This window comes from Ranitomeya variabilis, chromosome 2 (assembly GCF_051348905.1).
Source record: "Ranitomeya variabilis isolate aRanVar5 chromosome 2, aRanVar5.hap1, whole genome shotgun sequence".
In the NCBI taxonomy this organism is placed as follows: Eukaryota; Metazoa; Chordata; class Amphibia; order Anura; family Dendrobatidae; genus Ranitomeya; species Ranitomeya variabilis.
In genome coordinates, this window is record NC_135233.1 from 685843808 (window position 1) to 685868209 (window position 24402).

A 24402-nucleotide genomic window follows, 5' to 3' on the forward strand; every position below is an offset into this window, starting at 1 on the left:
GCAACTGTAGTTGCCTATTAACACTTAGGGTATGTTTCCACGTTCAGGAAACGCTGCGTGTTTGACGCTCCGCAGAGCCGCAGCGTCAAACACGTAGCGTCCAGATGTTACAGCATAGTGGAGGGGATTTTATCAAATCCCGTCTCCACTGTGCGTGGTAACATGCACCCGGCGGCCCTGCAATTCCGGACATACGGCGCGTCTTTTAAGATCGCAGCATGTCCGTGTACCTTGCGGTGACGCTGCACCGCCGTAAGGTATATCACAGGGCCCTATGTGTGGGGTGCAATGATGCCGGATGTGTGCAATGAACACATCCGGCATCATCGCATCACAGAAGGGGGTGGAGCTTAGGGCGGAGCGGGTTTGCCGCTCTGTCCAAACCGCCGGCCATCCTGAAGGTGGACACGTACCCTTAGTCTCTGAGGTAAATATGCAGGATGTTTTATATATTTAAAGGAAATCTGTCAACACATTTGACCTATCTAAACTATTAATATAGTCATAAAGGTTATAGACTGCTCAATAAAGTCATACCTGCATGCCTCATATGAAATGCCTTGTGGAAAAATCGCCTTTTAACTTTTATCACTTTCTGTAAATGACCCCTTCCAGTCTATGGGGAGGATGTTGCCTGGAAGATAACTATGCCTCCAGAGCTTATTTTTCATGAAGGGGAAGTTACCAGTGTGATGTGTGATGGCCGCTCTCTGCTCTTCTGATCTTACTGCAGAGCTGTGTGTAGTTATAACCGACTCATCTGCAGGTTCCTCTTAGCTTAGCTGAGAGAATCAGTCAGTAGGATCAACCCTCCTAAGCCATCTATATGGGCACGCAAATCATAGGAAGCTAAATAAAATTATTTCTTGATATCTGTAAAGTGATGTCTCATTCCCAAGAAATCCATGTGCTTGTATGTAAATGACTTCATAAGCTGCCTCTAGCGCTTATTTTAAAGGGAACCTGTCACGCCCAAAATCGATGATGAGGTAAGCTCACCGGAATCACGGGCTTATCTGCAGCATTCTGTAATGCTGTAGATAAGCCGCCGATGTTACCTGAAAGAGGAGAAAAAGACGTTAGATTATACTCACCCAGGGGTGGTCCCGCTCCGATGAGCGTCTCAGGTCCGGTACAGCGCCTCCCATCTTCATTCCATGACGTCCTCTTCTGGTCTTCACGCCGCGGCTCTGAGGCAGGCATACTTTGGCTGCCCTGTTGAGGGCAGAGCAAAGTACTGAAGTGCGCAGACGCCGGAAAGGACCGAGAGGCCCGGCGCCTGAGCACTGCAGTACTTTGCTCTGCCCTCAACAGGGCAGACAAAGTACGCCTGCGCCGGAGCCGCAGCGTGAAGACCAGAAGAGGACGTCATGGAATGAAGATAGGAGGCGCCGGAGCAGACCTGAGACGCTCATCGGACCGGACCGCAGCAGGACCGCCCCTGGGTGAGTATAATATAACCTCTTTTTCTCCTTTCAGGTAACATCGGGGGCTTATCTTCAGCTTTACAGAATGCTGTAGATAAGCCCCTGATGCCGGTGAGCTTACCTCACCATCGATTGGTGTTACCAGTGTGATAATGGCTGGTTTCTGCTTGACTGATCTCACTGCAGAGCTGCATGAGACTAAAATGGACACATCTGCAGGTTCCTTTCTGCGTTTCAACTTCCATCTCAGAGGCAGAGCTGCAGCAACTGTATTTATTAGAAGAAAAAGTTCAGTTCTACTGTGCTGTGTGAGATGTAACTTCCCCTTTCATTTAAAATAATCTCTGGAGGCAGTTTCTCATACACATCTGTGTCCGGCCCATAGTTCTTAACAGATCATTAACATATAGGAAAAATGTGGAATTCTCTGGAAGGAGACATTGGATTGCAGATATCAAGGTATCATTTTATTCAGCTTCCTATGACCCACATGCCCATATAGATGGCTTAGGAGAGTTAATAATACTGACATTCTCTTTAAAGAGAATTATTCAGCTTTATTTTGCAAGTGATAGTAAAGACTGTGGTGGTTCTTTAATAAAAAGTTTTCTGGTAATGAGATTGGTGTGATTACTCATTGAGTATTCAACTTTACCAGCCCCTCCATCTGCCTCCAGTGTTTGAATGACAGCTAACTGCTTTTTCAGTAACCTGCCTACCATCTGAGACTTTGTGCCTCAAGGTATATTCACGTATTGCATTTTTGCATTTTTTTTTCGGCTTTCTTAATGCAAAAAAAGCTGCTTTTTACACTACCCCAGGTGAAGCAGTTGCAAAACACGAGTCAGGTAGATGGTGTTGAGCCCATGCACTCTTTGTTGCCCTCTTTTGCATTGTCTTCCAATCTTTACCTTACCGGGGTACTATTGATGTTGTCCTCAAGGACTTTAAAATTCATTTTCTTGCCTGGTTTACAATACTAGCCGTTTTGGCTCTACATATGTATTTTGTGTAGGATTCCTTAGTGCTCACATGACGGTTATCCTTTTCCTATAAGTTCAATATACCTGTTTATGTACTTTTTGGCTCACTCACTGTGAAGATCTGAGGTTGTGGGTTATAACAATCACCTAAGCAGGTTAATGATGCAACTATTTTTATTCCATACATCCATGGTTGTACAACAAATCCAGGTAGATGGCCAACATACAATGTCCTCAGTCCACAAGTTCCCAATCTGAGATCGGTAGTTCAACTGGCCCAATACCAGGCAATACCCACTGTCTCCCTACTTTTGTTTGGCCCACAGCTTTTGATATCTCCAGACGGTATAGCGTACAGTCACAGCCTTTGTTCCTCCAGAGGATGGATATCACGACCGTAGCTCATGGATACCCCTCTAGCCAACAATCAATCTCCAAAACTCCATAGATCATCCTTCCATCCCAGCTTGGATCCTCTCCCTTTGAAGTCACTCCAACAACTGCCTGATTCATCCCATGTGTCCTTTTCCACCTCCCTCTTAAACATTTTTCTTTAGCTCACACAATGAAGCATATTACATCACCTGGGACTGCATGTGAGACCCCCCCCCCACCCAATTATCACACTCACAACATGTTGTCCTCTGTGTCTGTTTATTTTTGGCATTTTACCCATTTGTATTTTCTTGATGAGATTTAATAAAAAATATATATTTGATCATGATTTTGTTGCATTTTGCACTCTCTCTTTTTAGTTTAATTTGCTATATTAGTGCAGTGGAATGATTTAACCCCCAGCCTAGAGCCACTGCCTCTCAGTTTTGTTTCTACAGTACCAGCAAAATCATGAGATTTCAGAAATGTAAGGCTATGTGTACACGTTTCCGAATTGCTGCGGAAATTTCCGCGGCAATTCCGCAACTCCCTGCCACGGGTAAAATGCATGCGGAATTGGCATGCGTATTCCCGCTAAACACTAGTGTTTTGCAAGTGTAATTAGCTTGCAGAATGCTAGCATTTTCCAAGCGATCTGTAGCATCGCTTGGAAAACTGATTGACAGGTTGGTCACACTTGTCAAACATAGTGTTTGACAAGTGTGACCAACTTTTTACTATTGATGCTGCCTATGCAGCATCAATAGTAAAAAGATATAATGTTAAATAATAATAAAAAAAATAAAAAATCGTGATATTCTCACCTTCCGGCGGCCCCCGCAGCCATCCCGATCCTCGCGATGCTCCCGGCAACTCCAGTTCCCAGTGATGCCTCGCGACAATGACCCCAGATGACGTAGCATCACGCGAGACCTCTGCGTCAACACAGGTCATTGTCACAAATCATCACTGGGAATGGGAGCTACCAGGAGCATCGCTAAGGCCTGGGCTGGATCCGGGGGCTGCCAGAAGGTGAGTATATAACAATCTTTTCTTTTAGTTCTTTTTTTTAACAGGGATATGGCACCCAGGGCCTGGAGGAGAGTTTCCTCTCCTGCACTCCGGGTACCATCCGCACATGATCCGCTCACTTTGCACATGGTGAGCTTAGCCCCCCATGCGGAAAGTAAGCGGATCAATGCATTCCTATGTGTGCAGAACCGCCGCGATTCCGAACAAAGAATAAGCATGCTGCGTATTTTTCAGCGATGCGATTCCGCCAAAATACACAGCATTAGCACAGCACAGGAATCCCATTGAATTCAGTGGGCTGTGTTGTGTTTTCACAGTGTTTTCGCCACGAAAAACCGTGGCAAAAGCGCATAAAATCCGCAACGTGTGCACATAGCCTTATACATACATTTGTTTTGTTTTTTTTCCTTACCGAATTGGAAGACTGATGTGTTTTATTTTAAATCTGCAGCATGTCATTTCTTTCAGCACTTTTGCAGTTTTTTACCCATAGAAAACAATAAGAAAGTGAAATACAACAGTGTTTTATAGCGGCCCTTTCAATGTGCTTTTGGCAAATAAAAGTAAATGTACGTCATTCGCACCCAAAAAAATTTCAAAAATGCTAAATACAGGTGTACTCCCGCCAAGAAAGGAGGTTTTGGCTACAGAAAAGTACACCACTACAGCGCTCCAAATGAATACAGCATAATATTATGGGCATCACTAATTTGCTATAAGTCAGACTTCATCTATGTAACTGGTTCCCTATACAAGCCTCATCATCCTTGTACATTTCTTATAATAGGCGACCACCCCCTCCATTACTTGATAAAGGTAGCATCAACACAAGCGCAAAATACTGACAAAACAACCACTCTCAAGCCTACCAAGGGTGAGTGCTGCATCCTATAGTTCATTAGTATTGTGAAGCATGTCGGTAAATGCAATTGCTTTTTTTCTGTTATGGTTTATTAATTTTTTTGTGTGCTCTAGCTTTTTGCTTTATCACCAGAATTCTGGCATAATCGCTTTGATGAATCAGGAGCTGAGTTTGTGGCGATAAGATGACACTGCTTGAATCAAAGCAAATTATTTCTGCTGCCTGTGAGTCGGAAGGTTAGTCAGGCTGTTTTGTAGCAGATTGACTTTTGTATCAGGATAATTATAAAGTAGTTTAACAAGGCAGGAGCTCACGAAGCAAACGTCTATCTTCTTTGACCACTAGGTTCCACCTGGTACAAATTCTTTTTAGGCCTCGTGCACATGACTGACTTTTCTCCTACAAAGCAGTATCCGTGGTCTTCATGGATGGTACTTGTGCCTATAACAGTCTATGGGCTGTTCACATGTCCAATTTTTTTTCCTCAGACCAAGTGGTCTGCGGAAAATTGTCAGAGACATGTCCAATTTTGATCTGAGCAATGCATCGGATGACATCTGAGTGTGGTCTGATTTTCAGTCTGACAGAATGATAAAGGTGGAAAAGTCTTTTTCTTATCCACTTCAGACAAAAATGGAAACCACTCTAACCAAACTCGATCAAATGAATTAATTGAACCATTTTTCTCAGATGTGGAGACATTGGTCGGGTAAACCTACCCTTAACCACCAAGCCAGTTTTCACCTTCCTGACGAGGCCAAAAATGTTCAATTCTGACCAGTGGCACCTCATGTGGTAATAACTCTGGAACATTTCAACGTATTCGTGATTCTGAGATTGTTTTTTCGATACACATTATTGTACTTCATATTAATGGTAAATTTAGGTTAATATGATTTGTGTTTATTTATGAAAAAAAATGTAAACCTGTTGAAAATTTTGATAAATTCTACAGTTTAAAACTTTGAATTTTTATGCCCGTAAAAGAGATGGTCACGCCGCTAAAAATAAATAACATTTGCCACATGTCTACTTTACAGCATTTAAAAAAATGTTGTTAGGAAGTTAAAAGGATTAAATGTTTCCGCAACAAACAAAATTCCAACAAAATAACATTTTTTTTTTAGGGACCACATCACATTTGAAGTGACTTTGATGGGTCTATATGACAGAAACTATCCAAAGGTGATGCAATTTTAAAACTGCACCCCTCAAACCACATTCAAGAAGTGTATTAACCGCCCTTTAGGTGCTTCACAGGAATTAAAGCTATGTGGAAGGTAAGAATTAAAATATTACTTTTTTTCACAAAACTGTTGCTTTAGCCACAAACTTTTAATTTTCACAAGGATAATAGGAGACATTGCACAGCAAATTTTGGGGTCCATTTTTTTCCTGAGAACACAGATGCCCCACGCATTTTGTGTAAAACTACTGTTTTGGCACATAGCAGGGCTTGGAAAGTAAGGAGTGCTATTTTAATTTTTGAGTATCATTTTGGCTGGAATAGATTGTGAATGCCATGTCACATTTGAAGAGCCATTAACATGCGAAAACATAAACCCCCACAAGTACCCCCACTTACGAAACTAAACCTCTGGAAGAATTCATCTAGGGGTGTAGTGATAATTTTTAACCCTTAGGCAATTCACAGAATTGTAAAATATTGGGCTGAGAAATTTAAAAATTACCATTTTCTTTATCTAAAATGTCGCTTTGGCCTGAATAATAATAATAATAATAAATAATAATAATAATAATAATAATAATAATTTTTATTTATATAGCGCCAACATATTCCGCAGCGCTTTACAAATTATAGAGGGGACTTGTACAGACAATAGACATTACAGCATAACAGAAATCACAGTTCAAAATAGATACCAAGAGGAATGAGGGCCCTGCTCGCAAGCTTACAAACTATGAGGAAAAGGGGAGACACGAGAGGTGGATGGTAACAATTGCTTTAGTTATTTGGATCAGCCATAGTGTAAGGATCGGGTGTTCATGTAAAGCTGCATGAACCAGTTAATATGAAATGTTTATAATCTTCAAAAGGGGTAATAGGAGAAAATGAATGGTATAATTTATTACTCAATTTCTCCTGAGTTCACCAATATGCCATATGTGGTCAAAACCTGCTAATTGAGGCACAGTGCAAATAATAGAAGGGAAAAAGCACCATATTCGAGATTTTGCTGAAATGGTTTGAGGGTGCCATGTCACATTGGCAGAGCACCTGAGGTGTCAGAAGAGCAGACCCCACCATAAGTGACCCATCGTCACAAACTGCACCCTTCAATTCATCTAGGGGAGCAGTGAGCATGATGACAACCATACGTTCCTCTCAGAATTTTATACCATTGGATGGTGAAGAATGAATAATTACATTTTAACCACTAAAATGTTATTTTGGCCTCAAGTTTTTAATTTTTATAAGAGCCAACATGAAACAATGGAGAGAAAAGCTCAGAAGGGAAGAAGCACCATATTATAGTGCAGATTTTGCTTTTAAGGTTTGCAGATGCCATGTCACATTGGCAGAGCCTCTGGGGTGCCAGCAGAACACCCCATAAGAAACAACAGTTTGCAAACAGAAGAACACATTATACAGAAGAAGGCAAAAAGTAGTATAAAAGACACCAGACAGTATGAGGTAGTAAATGTTAGTTATAAAGTGGCATGTGCTAATGAGTTGGAAATAAATAAAGTACCACGTGGTGCTGTTTGCTGCTGCTTACCCGCTCTCTCCGCCGTGCTCAAAGTGCATTTTGCTGCAGCTTTAGCCAGGGACTTTGAATTACTTTTTGCCTTCATCTGCATAATGTGTTCTTCCATTGTGGACACTAAATCTACAGGGTGGGCCATTTATATGGATACACCTAAATAAAATAGGAATGGTTGGTGATATCAACTTCCTATTTGTGGCATATAAGTATATGGGAGGGGGAAAACTTTTTAAGATGGGTGGTGACTACGGCGGCCATTTTGAAGTCAGCCATTTTGGATCCAATTTTATTTTTTTCAATGAGTAAATGTGTTCAAAGTGCTGCCCATTGTGTTGGATTGTCAACGCAACACTCTTCTCCCACTCTTGACACACTGATAGCAACCCACAGTGGATAGATCCATCCAAGAATGTTGAAAAGCAAATATTGATGGTATGGTGTGGTATATGGGGTACAAAGATAGTGGGGCCATTCTTCATCAATGGAAACCTCAATGCCACTGGATATCTGAAGTTGCTACATGATGATGTGTTGCCCATTTTAGGCACTGAAGATAGCACATTCCCTGAGTTTTTCCAGCAAGATGGTGCACCACCACATTATGGGTGTCAGGTCTGAGCATTCCTACATGAACAGTTTCCTAAAAAGTAGATTGGTCATCGTCAGCCACTTGAATGGCCACCTAGGTCTCCAGATCTGACCCCATTAGACTTTTATCTTTGGGGTCATTTGAAGCCAATTGTCTATTCTGTTAAGATACGAGATGTACAGCATCTGAAACAACGGATACTGGAAGCCTAGCATTTTTTCTGCAGTGTGTCAAGAGTGGGAGAAGAGGGTTGCATTGACAATCCAACACAATGAGCAGCACTTTGAACACATTTTATAAGTGGTGTGGTATAGCGACCCCTGTGGCAGCTAGGGGGCGCTGTTTGTGCTCCTTGAGGTATGCATTGAGGCATATACAGTATATGGTGTGCAAGGACCTGTGGTGACATCACGCTCACCTGACTAGCCAGGTGACAGGTACCTGGGTGTGGTTACACCTATGTAAAGGAGGTGTGTGGAGCACATGGTGGAATGTGAGTGTTAGTGGGTAAGTGTCCGTCAGGGTGGACACACTTCCGTGTGTCCTGGCAGGACACTGCAAAGTGGCCTGTGTGCTGGACGGTCCCAGGTGGGGACAGACGTCCTGGAAGCACACAGTGACCATTCCAGGCTGGAGAGCCTGCGTGCTGGACATAGCACGGACGGTTGGTGTTGGAGGCTCTGGTGAGTGGAGTCGTCCTGGAAGCACCTGGAGACCGTAGACCTGGGAGGTCTGTGTTGAGGACCTGGGACTGACCTGAAGTCAGTGTGAGTGAGAAACGTCTGATGGATACCTCTGGAGAAGAGGGATCCGGGAAACCTGTGCGGCACCAACAGGTAACGGGAAGGAACCGTGTGACACTGACCGGGGTCAGAGTGAGAGACGTTGTGTATGGGCACCTCGGAGGCCAAGGGGTGTCCAGGAACCTGTAAAGGTTGCCAACGGGTAACGGTCTGAAAACCGTGTATAATGCTGACCGGGGTAAGAGATGAACTGTGGTAAAGATGAATATATGCAGACTGTGTTCAAACTGTTACCAAGTTCCTGTGGATGTGGTTTACATTATGTGAAATAAGACTGTTTTTGATAGAAAACCGTGCCCGAGTGCTTTGATTCTGCTGCCAAGCGAGTGTTCCCCAAGACACGTAGTAGGCGCTATGCTACAGTGGTCATAAACTTGTAAATAACTCATGAAAGAATAAAGTTACGTTAAAACCAAGCACACCATTGTTTTTCTTGTAAAATTCTCAATAAGATTGATGTGTCACATGACCCTCTTCCCATTGAAAAACAAAGTTGGATCCAAAATGGCTGACTTCAAAATAGCCGCCATGGTCACCACCCATCTTGAAAAGTTTTCCCCCTCCCATATACTAATGGTGCCACAAACATGAAGTTGATATCACCAACCATTCCCATTTTATTTAGGTGTTTCCATATAAATGGCCCACCCTATACATTTAAAAAGTTTCTAACATCCGGAAGTATTTCTCTGTGTTCCGGGACATACTGCGCTGGCGCAGTAATGTTTTTCGGCTTTGCCCGCAGATGGGAAAAGCTTACTGCGCGTGCGCAAGATAAGATTGCATTGCACACACGCGAACTCCAGAAAATATTGCGGACAGTGGGGAAGGATGGGGTGGAGGAAAAAAGAAGAAACACCACCCATCGGACCGAAAACAGAGCATTTGCATAGCCTGCCAAATTCAGGTGACAGAGTCCCTTTAATATTATACTGAAATATTTTGTTTATTTCTATCTAAGGCCACTTGCACAATTTCAGTATTTTGTCAGTATTTTTCATCAGTATGTGTAAAGCCAAAATCAGGAGAGGAACAGTCAGAGGAAAAGTATAATAGAAACTCATCACCCCTTCTGCATTTCTCACCCGCTCATGGTTTTGGCTTACAAATACTGATGTAAAATACAGTGCAAGTACTAATAGTGCGAGCATGGCCAAATGGTTTCATTAGCACTTGTTGTAACAAATAATAGAAATCAGACATTATCAAAAATATAACCTGTGAAAAACATTAATCTTATCTTGAATATCTCGGTTCACAGGAAACGGGGTACTTACTTAACTTGCTGATGACTGGAAGAAGACCACCCCATGTCTGTAAATACTCTGCTCTAAACCCATCCAATGAAAATAAAATGACAGGTGACCTAGAGAATCTATGAATAGAAGAAATATGTATAAAAAGGTTGCACGGGGTAAGCAGTGCTTAGCTACTTTCTTTCAGGAACAGTACCACAATAGTCAATACATTGTATCTGATGTTGCAGCTCAGGCCAGTTAAACATGTCCACATTTTAAGTTTAACTGGAGACCACATAGACATATATTAGGCTGTTAATTTGGGTCAGGAGACTTGTGGATGGTCTGGACATTGTTAGGGTATTTGCACACGTTGCAGATTTCATTGCGGATTTTTCCGCGAGGATTCTGCAGAATGCGCAGGTAAAATGACCTACGTTTTACCTGCGGATTCCATGCGGGTTTTCTGCTGATTTTGTGCGGTTTTCACCTGCGCTTTTACACCTGCAGATTCAAATTATGAAACAGGTGTAAAACGCTGCAGAATCCACACAAAGAATTGACATGCTGTGGAAAATAAACCGCTGCGTGGAATTTTCCGCAGCATGTGCACAGTGGATTTGGTTTTCCATAGGTTTACATAGTACTCTACACCGCATGGAAAACTGCTGCGGATCCGCAGCCAAATCCACAATGTGTGCATATACCCTTAATAGTAGACATGTGCAACTGGGTTCAAGTGACGTAAATGCTAAGCTCACATCTACGTCAGAGTCTTTCTGCAGATTCTGTGATTATGGGAGCAGATCTGCATGCAGTGACATCTAAAGTGTGTGGCAGAGGAAGAGTGCTCTCCCTCTATCAGTCCTTCTACTCTCAATGTCACAGTATATGCCAATCAGTTTCCTGACGAAGATCTCAGATCTAGACAAGACATTTCCCTTTTAGGCCATGCTCTCTAGTGGGGTAAAAATAAAAGTTTGTTTATTTAAAATAGCTCTGTCCCCAAAAAAAAGACAAAAAACTAAGTCAATAAAACAAAAGTACCTTAAAATGTTATAAAAAAACAAACAAATAAACTACATAAGCAACAACGAAAACAAGCTATCAGTTATGCAGATGGTCATCCAAAAAAAAATAAATTTGCATACAAACTGGCACAAAAACAAAAGCACTTTTCCACTGCTTATAAAACACACCCTAAAACATGCCTTTTTGTACTAAAGTACTATAATGTAAAAAGAAAAATATATATTATTATATGGTATTATATGGTATATTTCTGCATATCTGCATTCTTGCATACTGCAATGTATATAACTATATCATCTCCATTATTTTGTAGAATATGTCTTTATAATAACATGTAGAACTTAAGAGAACCTGTCACCAGCAAAAACGCCATTAAGCTGCAGATATGGGCAGAATCTGCAGGTCAATAGTGTGTTACTAAACCGCCTGGCATTTGCACGTAGCCAAACAATGCGGACAGAAAATGAACTTTATTCCTCCCGGCAGCGTTTGGTGAGTGGCACCAATGCAAGTTCAGTCACAGCTCTGAGGCTGCTGTCACACTAGCAGTATTTGGTCAGTATTTTACCTCAGTATTTGTAAGCCAAAATCAGGAGTGGGTGATAAATGCAGAAGTGGTGCATATGTTTCTATTATACTTTTCCTCTGATTGTTCCACTCCTGGTTTTGGCTACAAATACTGATGTAAAATACTGACCAAATACTGCTAGTGTGACGGCAGCCTGAGAGTACAGAGCGGCGTCTGTAACCGCACCCCTGACCCTAACTGACACTGGCTCTGCATTAGTTTATTTCCTCCCCGCAGCATCCAGGTACGTGCATGTGTCGGGCAGGTTAGTAACACTATTAGGGCTCTTTCAGATGTCAGTGTTTCCGGTATATGTGGTGACAGTTTTCACACATACCAGAGACACTCACACATGTAGACCCAGTCAAGTGAATGGGTCTGTGCACATGTCATTGCATTTCCAAGAACCGTGTGCAACACACACTGACATGTCCATCTATTAGATGTGCCAGTTCTGGCACTTGTAGGCTTGATGTCACCTCTGTATAGTCCGGTGACATTAAGCCCATGGCTTATTAATTTAAAGGAGTCTATAAAAAGCTGCTTGTCAAAAATGGGGGGACCCAACGCCGTAAAAAATACGGCTTGAAGACCTCTCTATTCTTGATAACCAGCCTTTCTAAAGCTGACAGCTGAGGATTGCAGCCCACAGCTGTCAGTTTTGCCTGTCTGGTTATTAAAAATACAGGTGAACCACTCGTTATTTATTTAAAGCACAGGAGGCGGCTGATGAATACTCCCATAAACTGCCAACTGCTATTGCTGTTAACAGTTGAACACAACTCTCAACAATGTCCCTTGCAGCGCAAGCAGGGGACAATGATGAGAGCTGTCTTCAGCACCAGGCACCGGGGAAGAGCATGAACAGTACCGCTGATTCACAGGCACCGGTACGTGTGATACTGATGCTGCGATGGTTGCAACACATGTGCCACAAGTATTAAACACTCGTGCACTGGTTTTTACAGTACCGGAAATATCAGTACTTGTGAAAAAGAGAGATATGTGCAGCTTAATAGCGTTTGTTATTGCTGGTCACAGATTCCCTTTCAATATATAACCAATCTTGAATTCCACAAAGAAATTGCAGAAATTAACTTACCCAGCCGGGCAGACTGGAGTTTGGATATCTTCACATTTCTCTTCTACCCAGCTTTTATTTCCTAAAACAATGGATTAAAATCAATCGCACAGGTAAAAAATACTGTTAATAAATGAAAGAAAACTAATATATTTGACATAGAACACACAAAGTGCAACAAAAAGCAAGTAACCTAATGCTAGGGATGATCAAATCGAATCAATTTTACTGAAATTCATAGGTGCCGGTGAATTCAAACAATCTGCGATTTGATAGGATTGTAAGAAAAAAAAAAATTGTACTAATTTTAACCAATAGACTAAACAGAGTACCAAATGTTTTGGGGTTCCCTTAGGTAATAGTGATCATAAAATATCCCTTAGATCACAAAATATTAAGTTTTTACTTATCCTTTAGGCCGGGTGCCCACGATGCAGAAGTAGCAGTGCTTTGGATGCAGTGCATGTTTGCTGTGTTCAAAGCGCTGCCTTCTTTTGAACGCAGGTAAATCCACATGAGTTCACTAATGAATGCGGATTTACTGCATTCAATACATTTCTATTGATGTAATTTCTCTTGCAGAGACTAGTGTCTCCCCAAGAGAAATTGACATGCTGCAGTCTTTATAGACCCCTAGTCAAAATTGCTGTTATTGTGAACAGTTAAGCAAATTGACGATAAAGTGATATCTGAAAGGCCTGAAGTTAAAGATGATACATTCCTTTTGCATTTTATGTTAAAAAATATATTTTGTTTACATTTTAAAAATTCCAAAAAAGGAAAATAGGCTGATGCAAGTGTTTGAGCACCCTTAGAGATATGTGTGCTCAGATAACTTTGACCAAGGTTTTTAGATGTTAATTAGTCTACTAGGGTTATGGCTTTTCATTATCATTAGGAAAGGTCAAGTGATGCCAATTGCCCTTCTTTATAAAAACCTGGTGCCAAAAACAGCAGCCAGTTCTTCTAAGCAGCTGCCTAGCACTAGAAGTCCCGGGAATTTCAAGATCCCCCCTGAAGTCCTGAGAGAGGGTCAAATGACCTTCAGTCCATATTGACACCTTAATTAGCATCCTTTCATTTGTAAATGTTCTCTTGCCTGAGGAATCTGCAGGGGGGATTATCTAAGATAAGAGTGTGTAAACAGAAGAATGCAAGCTATTCCTGAGTGTGGGGGTTGCTGCTCACAAGAAAGAGATGCTGGCTTCACAGTGCCTTTTTTTGCCTGATCGTTTGCATCCTGTTTTGCAGGGGTTGGTGCAGAGAAGGTACAGTCATCCAGAGAATGGCCCGGGGATCGCCTCTGAACTACAGGCTTCAAGTTTTGGGTGGCTTGCGACTTGAAATCAAAGTACATCTGTAATGTCCTCTCATATCTTGGAAAAGAACCCCAGTCGTCCCAGCGGGGAGAGACTGTCCGAAACTGTAGTGATGAGGCTGATGGAACCATTCATGGACAAGGGCAGAACTGTAACCACGGACAATTTCTTTACATCATTGTCACTTGCACAACGACTGCTTAGCCGGGAAACCACTATCCTCGGCACAGTCAACAAGAGTCGCCGGGAAATTCCTCAATCCGCTAGACAGATGGACCGCACTGAATTCACCACTCAGGTGTTTTCAACCACTGGTGCCACACTGACAGTGTATGCACCCAAACGAAAGAAGGCCGTCTACATTCTCAGCAGCATGCACAGCGTGGTTGAGACTTAGGATACCAACAAAAGGAAGCCAAACACGGTCACACAATACACAAAGTGCGGTGTGGATGTAATGGACCAAATGGTGCGGGAGTACAGCGTGCGTGCAGGAACACGGAGATGGCCAGTCGCCGTGTTCTACAACATGATTGACATGGCAGCACTCAATGCTCATGTTCTTTATCAGGCATGCACTGGGGTGCAGGAGAGACGGGTGGACTTCCTGGTTGAGCTTGCAAAAGAGTTAGGTGGCCGTCATGTGACTGAAAAGAAGGCATGCAAGGAGAAACTCCTTTGGCAACTTCCTTCCACACCCAGCCCTGGCAAAAGGGTGAAGTGTCAGGTCAACCATCGATGCACGAACAATTGTGCAACTGAGAGATGTGTTGACTGCTACAAATACACGTGTGGCAAATGTACCAGGGACATACCCAGGCAGTGCCAGGTATGTTCTGACATGTTCAGACAGACTGCTGAGTGAGTGCTGAAATGCTAGTCACACAAGGACATGCCACTCACACACACACAGCCCCCCACTGCAGCCTATTGAAAATATGTGTGGAATTGTTTTATTCCTTGTATTTTTTTAACATTTTTATAACAAAAATAAAAAGCATCCTTTGATGCGTGCTCCTTTACTCCCCTACTCCCATGTATTTGTCTTTACCCTTTCCCCCCTCCCTTCTTCCCACTCCTCCACCAACATCCCTCCCTGTTGTATAATTTGATTATATTGTTTTCTTGTTCACTGTTTTATCACATTTGTTTGGCCATGCCGCTTATACACTGCTCATCTTGAAAATGTGACTATTTGTTTGATGTTGGTGTGAAATAACCCTTTAGTGAAAAAAAATCTTATTGGTTTTTAAAAAAAAATAAAAAGCATTGAAACAAATAACAGTTGTTCTTTTGTATATTTGTCACACTAAAATTTCAGTCCTCTTGTGCGAATTTTTTTCGCGCCAAATTTGCACAAGAATGAACATGCTGCGATTTTTTTTCACTAGTGTGATTGAGGCCTAAAGGTACAGTTACACGTTACGATCTCGTTGACGATATCGTTTGAAAATGTCACGTGATCACGTCGTTCATGCGATGTTGTTTTCACATCGTTGCGTGTAACGTGAAGATATCGGACAAACACATCGTTGGATCGCTGATCGCAGATTTGAGGTCAGGATCTCACATCTGACGATCCTCGTCCAATTATGTGTCAGAAGATGTGCAGCATCGTTCAGTGTAACGCTGAGATGAACGATGTCGGTCTAAATTCTCCTATTCCTGCTATTGTGAAAAATCGTTCTGCAAACGTTTGCAATGAGGCTAACGCGGAGCCAAAATTTACATCGTTAACAAGATAGTTGCATGTGACGCCTCTTGGACGATGTGAAACTGATTGCACGAACGATGTGATCACGTGACATTTCTAACTATATCGTCGACGAGATCGTAACATGTAACGGTACCTTTGACCGCTGCGGATCCGCAGCAGTTTCCCCTGAGTTTACAGTACAATGTAAACTTATGGGAAACAAAAAACTCTGTGCACATGCTGCGGAAAAATCCGCGCGGAAACGCTGCGGATTACATTCTGCAGCATGTCACTTCTTTTCTGCGGATTTTCACCTGCTCCAATAGGAAAATGCAGATGAAAATCCGCAGAAGAAACCGCAGTAAAAAACGCGATAAATCCGCAGTAAAAACCGCAACGGGTTTTCACTGCGGATTTTGGAATTCCGCTGCGGAAAAATCTGCAGTGGAATCCGCAAAGTGTGCACAAAGCCTTAGACACAAATGCTTCTGGTCATTACTCACAGCTGTACCTTGCTCTAAAATTTCTAATTCTCTATTTAAAATATATAAAAAATGATTCATTGTTTCAGCGCTTTTTTGCTCAAATAAAACTAAACTAAATACAATATGTATAGTCTTTATATTATCAAATACAATAAACTGAACAGAACTAACTTGAAACTTGAAACTACATGGGTAAACTCGATGGAAAACAGCAAACAACCTCCTGTGGTGCAACAGTAATGGCCTTAATTACAGAACAAAAGACAGTGAATAGAAATAAGATAAGCTATAGATAAAATCCTTTAGGTCATTTGACCCTTCTCTGGGTTTCAAAGGTAGAAATGTCAAATGACCCGTCTCTGGGACTTCTAGTGCTAGCATTCCGAAAATGAAAATGGTGGAGGCCCACAAAGCAGGAGAAGGCTATAAGAAGGTAGAAAAGCGGTTTCATGTTGCCATTTCCTCAGTTCGAAAAGTAATTAAGAAAATGGCAGTTAACAGTGGAGGTCAAGATAAGGACTGGAAGACCAAGCAAAATTTCAGTGATATGTGTTCATAGGATTGTTAGAGAGGCAAATCAGAACCTCCACTTGACTGCAAAAGACCTTCAGAAAGATTTAGCAGACTTTAGAGTTGTGGTACATTATTTTACTATTCAGAGACACCTGCACAAATATGGTCTTCATGGAAGAGTCAGCACAAGAAAACATCTCCTGTGTCCTCACCATAAAATTCAGTGTCAGAAGTATGCAAAAGAACATCTTATCAAGCCTGATGTATTTTGGAAACATGTCCTGTGGATCGATTAGGCTAAAATAGAACTATTTGGTCACAATGATGAAATGTATGTGTGGAGAAAAAAGGGCACAGAAATTCAGGAAAAGAACATTTTGCCAACCATTGAGCATAGGGGTGATCAGTCACACATTTGGGTTGTTCAACTATATAAGTAGCAAGAGATTAAAAAATGATAATGTTGGTCACATCAAAAATGATCTGTGTGAAATGGTGGAAGAGAATAAGGGAAGGGCCTTCTTCTCAACAGTGTTTATATAAGAAAATCTCATGACAGTGAATATGATCATTGACACCATAAATTTTCCTTTATATGTAATCCATTTACCCCAACATGAAGTATGGTTTAGAGTCAAAAATATTAAAAAAGACAAACAACCAAGCCCATATGATATACACCCCGAGTACTCCAGTAATTAACCGAGATAGACTTGGCTTTTTACCTACAGGTGCATCTCACAAAATTAGAATATCATCAAAAAGTTAATTTATTTCAGTTCTTCAATACAAAAAGTGAAACTCATATATTATATAGAGTCATTGCAAACAGTGTGATCTATTTCAAGTATTTATTTCTGTTAATGTTGATGATTATGGCTTACTGCCAATGAAAACCGAAAAGTCATTATCTCAGTCAATTAGAATACATTATAACACTAGCTTGAAAAAAATATTTTAAAATCCAAAATGTTGGCCTACTGTTCAGTAAATGCACTCAATACTTGGTCAGGGCTCCTTTGGCATCAATTACTGAATCAATGCATTGTGGCATGGAAGCGATCAGTCTGTGGCACTGCTGAGGTGTTTTGGAAGCCCAGGTTGCTTTTATAGCAGCCTTCATCTCATCTGCATTGTTGGGTCTGGTGTCTCTGATCTTCCTCTTTACAATACCCCATAGATTCTCTATGGGGATAAGGTCAGGTGAGTTTGCTGGCCAATCAAGCACAGTGATACTGTTGTTTTTAAACGAGATATTGGTACTTTTGGCAGTGTGAACTGGTGCCAAGTCCTGCTGGAGAATGAAATTTCCATCTCCAAAAAGCTTGTCGGCAGAGGGAAGCATGAAGTCCTCTAAAATTTCCTGGTAGACGGCTGCGCTGACTTTGGTCTTGATAAAACACAGTGGACCAACACCAGCAGATGACATGGCTCCCGAAACCATCATTGATTGTGGATACTTCACACTAGACTTTGGAAATCAAGGTCCCAGAGTCTGGAGGAAGAGTGGAGAGTCACACAATACAAGCTGCTTGAGGTCTAGTGTGAAGTTTCCACTGGTGGACAGCAGGGACTCTAGAGGTACAGGGGGGGTGCTCGGGAGACCCTATTTCTCACTTCTCTGATGTGCGATCACATCAGAGGAAAGAGAAATTAAATTGAAAATCTCACTCTTTTTTGCTGCCGCCATTATACTGTTAATAACGGCGATCACAACACTGGGGTTGGTAAAAACTGACCTGAATCGTGTTCTCTTGGGTCTCAGCTTCCCCCGTTAGCCAATACCCCAGAGAAATTCCGACTCTGAGGGGCGCTATAACCTTAAATCTTATTGTCGTTAAATAGCAGCGCTGTGGTTTAAGTACCCTTAACTGCCGCCATTAAAAGGCGTATCGGCTGTCGTTAAGGGGTTAAATATTTTTGTAATCCAATTATGTGTGTGATGCATCAGCACTAAATAGTAAAAGTTGATGAAGTGAGAAAAACGATCGCAAATTTAATTTATGCCTATAAATAACTAAAAATTGTGACGTTCATATGTATTCACGCCATTAGCTATGAAGCCCCTAAAACTTTCTAGTGCAAGCAATAACCTTCATAAGTCACATGCTTAGTGAAAGGAAATACACCTATGTGCAATCTAAGTGTCACATGGTCTGTCTATATATACACACACTCCCAGCCCAGGCAAGGAAGGCACTAATCAGAGAGGCAGTACAAAGACCAAAGGTAACCCTGAAGGAGCTGCAGAGTTCCCAAGCAGAGACTGGAGTATCTGTCCATATGATCACAGTAAGCTGTAAAGTTGGCCTTTATGGAAGAGTAGGCAGAAAAAAAGGTTTTACTTACACATAAAGATTGTAAGGCTCATTTTTTAGTTTACCAAAAGACATGTTGGAGATTTCCTCCAATGTCTGGAGGAAGGTGCTGTGGTCAGATGAGACAAAAATTTAACTTTTTGGCCATCAATGTAAACACATTGTCTAGCGTCAAACCAACACAGCTCATCCTCAAGGGCACCATCCCCACAGTGAAACATGGTGGTGGGAGCATCATGTTGTGGGGATGTTTTCGTCAGCAGAGACAGGGAAAATAGTTCGCGTCGAGGGGAAGATGGATGTGCAAAATACAGGGATACTCTTTAGCAAAATCTGTTTCAGTCTGTCAGTGATTTGAGACTGGGATGGAGCTTCACCTTCCAACAAGACAATGACCCAAAGCATACTGCTAAGTCATTTGGGTGAAACATGTAAATGTTTTTGAGTGGCCTAGTTAAAGCTCAGGCCTTAAGCCAATTGAGAATCTGTGGTCAGACTTGAAGATTGCTTTTCACCAGAGGAAACCATCTAGCTTGAAGTAGCTGGAGCAGTTTTAACTTGGAGAATAGGCAAAAATCACAGTGGCAAGATGTGGAAAGCGACTTGTAGCTGTAATTGCCGCAAAAGAAGGTTATACAAAGCACTGAATTTAGGGGTGGTGAATAGTTATGCACACTGAATTTTTCAGTTATTTTGTCCTATATGTTTGAACAAATTAAAACTATTGGTAAGGAGCAGAGAGGTCTCAAATATTATGACTAATGTGCAAACCCCTACTATTAAAATAAATACTTTATTTATCAATAATTAAAAGTTGGACTAACAGCCCATAAATAGACACACCAACAAATAACACACTATATAGATATATACACAGTATATATAGATAATATAGATAATTCTTGAAAAATAAATTCACCCTATTATTATTTACCCCTAACTACAAAAGAAGAAAAATCCTCCACTTTTGTAGACAAAAGTTGCCATCTTTACTTGGGTCTGCTGCACCCTGATAGTGCATTTGTTTAGAGGCCTAGACAGGTAAGCACCTTTGCCTGTGTTCTGTTTTTTTTAGCCTAGATGAACGGTAGTGGCGTCGCGCTCCTCAGTGGCTGTCCCCAGTGTAGCCTAGTGCACCCTAATCTATATGCACATGAATATTTACAATAAATCTAATCATACATGACCAACACTATTGTGTGACAGGGCAAAATGTTCTACAAACAATATTTTTATATATAAAAAGGAGGGGCTCATATTGATCCAAGTGTGTTGCTACACAATCTTGAAATTAGTTTATGCTGGAAAAGTACCAAGTGCACCTTGATAAGTACCTGTTGACATAACTTCTACCTAGCAGCGGAGGTTGGTACCCTAGACAAGCCAAAATGGCTCCTCCATTCCCAGGCGGCTGTCCCTGGGATGCCCTAAGGTGCCCTAACCTGCAAATATAAGGATAGAAACAAATGTATTTATGGATAGACAATGTACAAAAGTATTTATGGACAAATAATACCAGTGTCTATGTGGACTAGACGTTCCCCTAACTACACATAGACAGCATTATAATCTCATAACATATTTTCTAAGATGAAGTGTGGTACTTATCAAGACACGTCTTCTGTCGCCTCAACGCATTTTATTGTTCGGCTCATCAGGAGGCCTGATAAATGGATATCAATTCATGATGTCCAGAATTCGTATGTGACTTGATAAATAAACAATTTGCTGCTTGCTTTATTAAAAAAAACTAAATCAAATGTTAATAGATGTAGGCATGTTCTTTACATGAACTGATACAAACCCTCAAAAAAAAAAGTGAAATTCCAGGTTGTGAGGTAGGAAAACATGAATAATGCCAAGGGGGTGAATACTTTCACTAGCGACGGTATTCAAGTTTTCTATAATAACAGGGTCTGCACCATAGGTCTGGCACATAGCAAATGTAGTGCCATTACTCAAAAACATCTCAAAAACGGAGCATAGAACTTATAGACCAGTAAGTTAAACCTTTTCTTTGGGCAAACTCTTTGAGGTTTTGAAGAGAAGCTATCCTAGAACATTTCACTAAAAAGAACCATATAACCTAACATCAACATAGGTTTATAAGGGATTGGCCCTGTGAAACTGATCATCTTCTATGAGGAGGTAAGTTCACGATTGCACAAAGATAATGCCATCGATGTTGTCTATCTGAACTTTTCAACAAGGCATTCAATACGATGCGACATAAAAAGGCTGGTACATAAAATGAGAACAAGGGGACAGCGTCTCCATTTTCTTTGTCCTTCATGTTATTCATACTGCAGCTGCCAAATCCTATAAAGTAAACGTGCTAATACATTTGTATGGGGTGTTTAGAATGAAAACACGATAGAATAAAAAAAGAACAAAATAGAAAAGACTAAACGTCCTGTGTGTGCTATGATTAAGAGCAATGGCTTCTCCTGAAATGCTTAAGAAGGACTTTTTTGAAGTAAGGTATGCTTTTAATATTTTTGCTAGATAAAGGAATGCTTTTATCTTTGGCGCGTCCAGCGCTCCTTTCAATGCAAACTGTTCAGGAAGTGGTAAGTTTTAAGTCTTTATACAGCATGAAAACATAGGAAATGTAAAAAAAAGGCAGATGAGAAATATTTGCCTAGAGTGTCTACTCACATTAGGCTTTTATTATGTAACCTCTGGAAAACTTTAAAGGGGATTTTCTCTATTGGCACAGGGAAGGATTTATCATTGTCAGACCACACTATAAGCTATACTGATCTCTATGGAACCCAAGGATTCCCAGTAGGAGGTGTTGGATGGCACACTTGACCGTTTTCACATCTCCCAGTTATGTCGATGAAGAGTGGACATGCATAGGCTGGCAATGGATGCCCACAAGCAGCTTAGCCTTGACCAGGGAGGCTAGATGCAGGGCTAGGGTTTGCTATTTGAAATGTCCTCAATGTCCAGAACTCTTTATATTGATTACTACTATTCTTTACCAACAATTACTAGAAGATAAAAAAGAACCATTAACAAATATTACTGTAACTATTGTACCACTAGAGAAACTCACCTCTGCATACAGCATCATAATTAACACAGCACTGATTTGTGTCCTTGCAATCATCCGAACAGGAGCAGAGACTTCCATTAAGTTTTTTCTCTCCACATCTTAATTTGTCACATGTCCAGATGTGAGCTACATAATAAGAAACATCAATAGGATAGTCAATTTATAGGGTAGTCAATTTTATAGGTTAGTCAATTTTACAGCATAGTCCGAGCATAGTGTCTCTTTCCATTGAAATAACTTCAGTTGGTTTGCTAAAAAAATATTTTGCTTCTACTCACTCATGATCACACCGCATTCTTATTATTCTAAAACGCAAACATCCTCAGCTATTATCACTGAGAGCATTAGATGCTAAGTCAATATTAATGAGGCAACCCGCAGTTCTCATCAAATTCACAGGAATCCATGTAGCCAGCGGAAATGACAGTCATATAGAATTTCGCCCTTTTAGCAGTAATAAGAGTAGGTTCAGATAACATTATTTAAAAAAAGTCAGTTTCATCCAGAAAAGAGTGATTTTTTTTCTCACTTTCTCATCCATGTGCACTCTGTGTACAATCCATATTTTTACACCAGCTGCTATTAATCATTTACAGGACAATTGACAGCTTCCTATGTTAAAGAATTGCAATGTAGCTGTAAAAATTGGATGCTATACTGTGGCTCTGTATGGCACAATTTTTTTTCAGGCACTCAGACTTGAATGGGTGAGTATTTCCAGAGGAAAATCACACACACAGATGTATTCAGTGAAAAAAAAAAATTGTTCAGCGCAAGCGTGGTGGGAAAATTTCTAAGGCTAAGTTCACATTTGCGTTTTGCGGTGCAGCGTCGGCGACGCAACGCACAACGCATGCAAAACGCATGCACAACGCAGCATTTTGTGATGCATGCGTCCATTTCTGGCATGATTTTTGGCGCAAAAAAACTGCATCATGCAGCGTCCTCTGCGCCCTGTCGCTTGCGCCAAAAATGACGCATGCATCACAAAACGCAAGACAACGCATGTCCATGCGCCCCCATGTTAAATATAGGGGTGCATGACACATGCGTCGCTGAACCTGCGCCCGACGCAACGCAAATGTGAACGTAGCTTAGAGATGTGCCTTTTCTGGGGCGGCTGAGAACTGATGTTTTGAGCCTGGATGGGTCAATATCCATGGCTCCTTCCTATTCTATTAGCATTCAGCCCACAGGTGTCTGCCTATCCTTTGCTGGTTATTAAATATAGGGGGACCCCCCATTTTAATAGCCAGTAAAGGCTAAGTATACAGCTGTGAAATTAATAGCCTGGGAGCTCCATGGGTAGTACCCCCTTCCTAGGCTATAAATATCTGCCCCAGCCGTGGGCTTTCCCTCTGCTGGGTTGGAAAATTATGTGGGAACCCACGACATTTAAAAAAATATATATATTAATTAAATACATGTACAGAAAGCTGCAAAAGCACTGTACGAATTGCATACGGTATGTCACTGACATCTTTATATCTCTCTATTCTATGCGTATACTGTATACTGTGTGTAATCCATCTGTTCTGTCGGATCCTGTTGTGATTTTACTGTACACGGCTGCTGAATTGCCAGCTTTTCAAAGGAAATGAGTGTATAAAAATCGGACGACACTCACATGGTCCGTATGCCTTACAATTTTTTTGCTCACACCCATCGACTTGCACTGGCGAGTTGCGTCTGAGAAATGCTGCAAAATCGCAGCATACTGCGATTTGTTTTCTCAGTGCAATTTCAGCTGAGAAAAAAATTGCAGAAGAGATGCAACCCATTGAATAACATTGGTCCGATTTTTTATCGTATTGCACTCGTCCGTTTTTCTCGCAAATGAGTATGAGCCTTTAAGGGAAGCATCAGATCAAACGAGTATCACAATGCAATGCTTAAACTGGCTGCCGGCCGTCCCAGCCTGAGTATGACAGCTGCATAGAATTGAATGCTGCCACGCTCAGGTTGGAGGAGCCAGTTCGAGCATTGCGATCCTTGTCCGAGTTATACAGCCAAATGACTCTAGGGAGCAATTTACGGTGTACTAAGTGGAGGACGCCTATATCATCCCAAAAATATAATTACATTTAAATGCACAGTTTGACGAAAAAGTACTTACAGTGCCTCAACAAGGCAACAAGGGGCCGAATAATATTGCACACCCCACTTTTCAGTTTTTGAATTTCCACAAAAATTTAAAATAACCAATAAATTTCGTTCAACTTCACAATTCTATTCCACTTGTTGTTGATTCTTCACCAAAAATTTACATTTGGTATCTTTATGTTTGAAGC

The 24402-nt window shown here is 41.3% G+C and overlaps 1 protein-coding gene across 1 annotated transcript in view; it reads right to left on the reverse strand.

Annotated features, from left to right (window-relative positions):
• Window positions 1-24402, reverse strand: part of ENPP1 (ectonucleotide pyrophosphatase/phosphodiesterase 1) — a 156862-nt gene that overhangs the window by 86918 nt on the left and 45542 nt on the right. Inside the window, exons 4-6 of the mRNA XM_077289349.1 lie at window positions 22112-22237; window positions 12741-12801; window positions 10078-10175 (exon numbers count right to left, since the gene is read on the reverse strand). Of these exons, the coding sequence (XP_077145464.1) occupies window positions 10078-10175; window positions 12741-12801; window positions 22112-22237 (285 nt within the window). The remainder of the gene's footprint in view (window positions 1-10077; window positions 10176-12740; window positions 12802-22111; window positions 22238-24402) is intronic.